Source organism: Microtus pennsylvanicus, chromosome 1, assembly GCF_037038515.1.
Source record: "Microtus pennsylvanicus isolate mMicPen1 chromosome 1, mMicPen1.hap1, whole genome shotgun sequence".
Classification (NCBI taxonomy): Eukaryota; Metazoa; Chordata; class Mammalia; order Rodentia; family Cricetidae; genus Microtus; species Microtus pennsylvanicus.
The window spans coordinates 222,819,721-222,823,590 of NC_134579.1; the positions used below are offsets into that span (position 1 = coordinate 222,819,721).

The 3,870-nt window shown below is 33.2% G+C and overlaps 1 protein-coding gene across 2 annotated transcripts; it reads left to right on the forward strand.

The window, feature by feature from the left end:
- The first annotated feature begins 289 nt into the window (after positions 1–289).
- LOC142842730 (olfactory receptor 4C46-like) lies at positions 290–2,828 on the forward strand. Of its 2 annotated transcripts, XM_075959430.1 has the most exons (2): positions 290–300; positions 1,910–2,828. In XM_075959430.1, the coding sequence occupies exons 1-2, from the start codon at positions 290–292 to the stop codon at positions 2,826–2,828; spliced, it is 930 nt and encodes a 309-aa protein (XP_075815545.1). The 2 variants fall into 2 exon arrangements, with proteins under 2 accessions (XP_075815545.1, XP_075815544.1); XM_075959429.1 differs by lacking the exon at positions 290–300 and having other exon boundaries at positions 1,899–2,828.
- The last annotated feature ends 1,042 nt before the right edge of the window (positions 2,829–3,870 follow it).

Below are 3,870 nucleotides of genomic sequence, written 5' to 3' on the forward strand. Positions count from 1 at the left end.
ATAATGTTAAGCTTATTATTCTAAGTAAAAACACAGACAATTAATTTTGGGGTTGTGTTTATGCCTATTACAAATTTCTGTAGCTTCTTTGAAACTATAAAAAAGGATTCTTTCTAAGTTTTTGGAAGGTTAAATATTTCTCCATATTGCTGCTCAAGTTAACAATTATGTTTATCTGGTAAATGTATTCATTCTAAATACACATATTGTAGTCCTGTAAGCATGCTTTCCTATTTTAGCCAATTCTCATGGTAAATTACAATTCTTATTCTCATTTTATAGACTGATGATGAAGCAGGTGTGTGACGTACCAGGGAATAAATTCAAGGTGAGTGAGAAGAGGAAGAACAAGAACTCTCATTCAGTTCCTACAGTTCTTTAAATGATGTACTAGATTACTGTTTCCACACATTCCCACAGTTCTGCCAATTGTTTTGCTACCTCTACTATATAATGCTATATAGGAAGGGTGATCTAAAGGTGGGCTAAGATGAAAGAGTTCTTCCAAGAGCACAGAAACTATCATTCTCTTATTGAGTGAAATTTTAAATCTATCATTATGCATCACCCTATGATATGACCTATTTATAAATCTGCATCAAATGAAAATATTTCTGAAATGGTGTATAAGTAAATCATTAAGTAATATACAGGACAGTTTGTAGACCAATGCTTTTTTAACATGAAAATATGATTATATAGTTCAGTGATTTGAAGTGAATAATACTTTAAAATTCAGGAGATAAAAGTAACTAGAAGAATCAAAATTTTATAATTAACATTGTCAATTTTTCTGCTTATGATAGGCAGAAAACATAATGTTTCTGTTATCATAGTACATAGAAGAAAATATGAAAATTTGTATAAAATGATGACAAACATCTGTTTGGTGTATATGAAGAACCAAACCAGGAAGTCTTTTAAAGATCCTTAGTTGACAGCCAGTATTTAGTAATCTCACTAAATAATGGTTTTGTTCTTATACCTATATAATAGTGCTTTTCTCTAAGTTGATAAAGAATAACAACAACACAGTCTATCTAAAGCTCTAAAAGCAGTCCTTTTGCAAGGCACTTAGTAACCAGTGCGTGAACATAGTCTTGTTATGAACTACTTCAGAATTTACACATGGACTTAATTATTACAGATTCTTAATTATTACAAAACAACATATGCCTACTTTCAATGTACCCTCAGGACCATCTCCCCTGAACTTTTTGCACAAGATTATGTTCTGCTTTATTGCTTTTTTATGTAATTACATAAAACATAGGTAAATTGGACTTAGATCAAAATGTTTGTGGCTTCACAACTAATTAGAAAACGCTACTATTAAATTCTATCAGTGGCACCCCTTCTCCTGCTTCCGCTGTTACTGCTCACTAGTGACTACCAGTGTGTTTCAGTTTATGGTGCTAGTTTCCAAGATCCTTGTTTACTACAATTCACTAATACTTTCCCAGTCAAATAATGGTTTAACTTTTCTGGCTCTCCATTTCCTGTAAATAAACTATAGAAAATTTGCCTTTACTTGAATGCTACTACAATGAACAAGTATACATCCTACTATCCTTTGTGAGTTTAACTGCCTCTAGGAGAATAATTTGAACCCTTTTAAAACTATGATTCATCCCAAACATTCAGCACACTTGAGACTGCCTAGAATATTTTCATATCTTACTCATATTATTAAACTTTCCAGCTATCTCCATGCAGAAGGCAACTCAATAGTTTCAAGTAGTCATAAATATCTAGAACTCTTTCTGGAATAGTAAAGAATAGTTGGTTATATTTTATTGATTAACAGAATGAAATTAAATTAAATTAAAAAATTAAATAAACATGAGGGTGTATCAATATTTCCCCCAGGAGATATGATTAACTGTCTCACGAACTAGATGGACTACAGGAACAACGTGACTGAGTTTCTTATCCTGGGACTCTCACAGAACCCACACATACAGAAAATTATATTTGCTGTTTTTCTGGTCATCTATATCTTCTCTATGACAGGAAATTTGCTTATTCTGATCACCATTGCAAACAGCCAACTGCTGCGTTCCCCTATGTACTATTTTCTGGCCTATCTCTCCTTCATTGATGCCTGCTACTCCTCTGTCAGTACTCCTAAGCTGATTGTTGATTCACTCCATGAAAGGAAGTCCATTCAATTCAATGGATGCCTGACTCAAATCTTTGGGGAACATTTCTTTGGAGGGGCTGAGGTCATCTTGCTTACTGTCATGGCTTATGACCGCTATGTAGCCATCTGCAAACCTCTGCATTATGCAGCCATCATGAACCAACAACTCTGTAATTTACTTGTGGGAGTGTCATGGGCTGGTGGATTTCTTCATGGAGGTATACAAATTCTTTTCATTGTTGGACTTCCTTTCTGCGGCCCCAATGTCATAGATCACTTTATGTGTGATCTGAACCCTTTGCTTGATTTAGCCTGTATTGATACACACATTCTAGGTCTCTTTGTTGCTGCTAACAGTGGCTTCATCTGTCTGTTAAACTTCCTCCTTCTGCTCATATCCTACATGGTCATCCTGTGCTCCCTAAGGACCCACAGTGCAGAAGGAAGACACAAAGCCCTCTCTACCTGTGTTTCTCACATTATAGTGGTGATCTTATATTTTGTACCTTGCATATTTGTGTACATGAGACCTGCAGCTACATTACCCATTGATAAAGAGGTTGCTATTTTTTATACTGTAATAACTCCCATGCTAAATCCATTAATCTATACTTTGAGAAATAGTCAGATGAAAAATGCCATTAAGATATTTTTTAGTAGAAAAATTCAGGCAGAGAACAAGTAAACCAACAATCATGCAACTTCAAATAGACTGGAAAAAGAATAGAATGTATACTTTAGATGATCTCAGTATGGAAATATTATTTACACAATGAAGAAACAAATAGATCCTAAATTTGAGTTGCACCGAGATAAGCATAAATGAGTGCCCCAAATGGGAAGAGCCTAACTCAGGTTGCTTAATTTACACAACACACACACACTGCCTCTCTTTTATGCCAAGTTCCAACTGACTATATTTCCTGTCTTCTAGAAAATATCTAATCTAATAGGCTAAGTATATAGAGTTTATCTGCTCTCCATCTTCATCTCTAAGATCAGCTTCCAAGCTCCAGTCTTGTACACTCAAATCATGTGGTAACCCAATACTCCTCTGTCAATCTTGTCTCTTTCATATATCCTAATATCATTAACTATCTTTCTTTATAAAAAGATCTTTTAGAATGTGTTTGTATATATTAATTTATACATATTCATGCGTGTGATCATCCCCTCACCAGTAACTGGAAATTAGAAATAGAAACTAATATGTTTAAAATATAAAATTGGACAAATTCTATAGGTTAGTTTTGTTTGATCTATTTGATAACCTTTTCATCCAGACAGTGCTTTTGGTGATCAAATAAGAGTGTTCTTTTCATTCACCTATTTTGAGTTCTATAGTTCTGTTTTTCTGTTTGTTTTTTTCTGTTAGAAGAAAAGTCTCTGGGTACATAGGCATGGATCTAGTTGGTGAGACTAGGTCTGATTGATAGAATTTCAAATATAGAGAACTGTACTATTTTGTCTCCGTATAATATATACTAAACATTTTTAAATGTTATATGAAAAGATTTGGAATATCACCAGCTTAAGGGAAGATAATTGTTTGAGAAGAAGAACATGTCTAATTAATCCTGAATTAGACACTACAATGTTCAAAATATAAATTTTATATGGTAAATATATTCAAACTTCTTACTTAGATGTCAATTTACAAAAATAAAAATTAAATAAACTAAAAATTTGAATGTATGTTGTTCCAAAGAAGATAAATCATTGTGTAA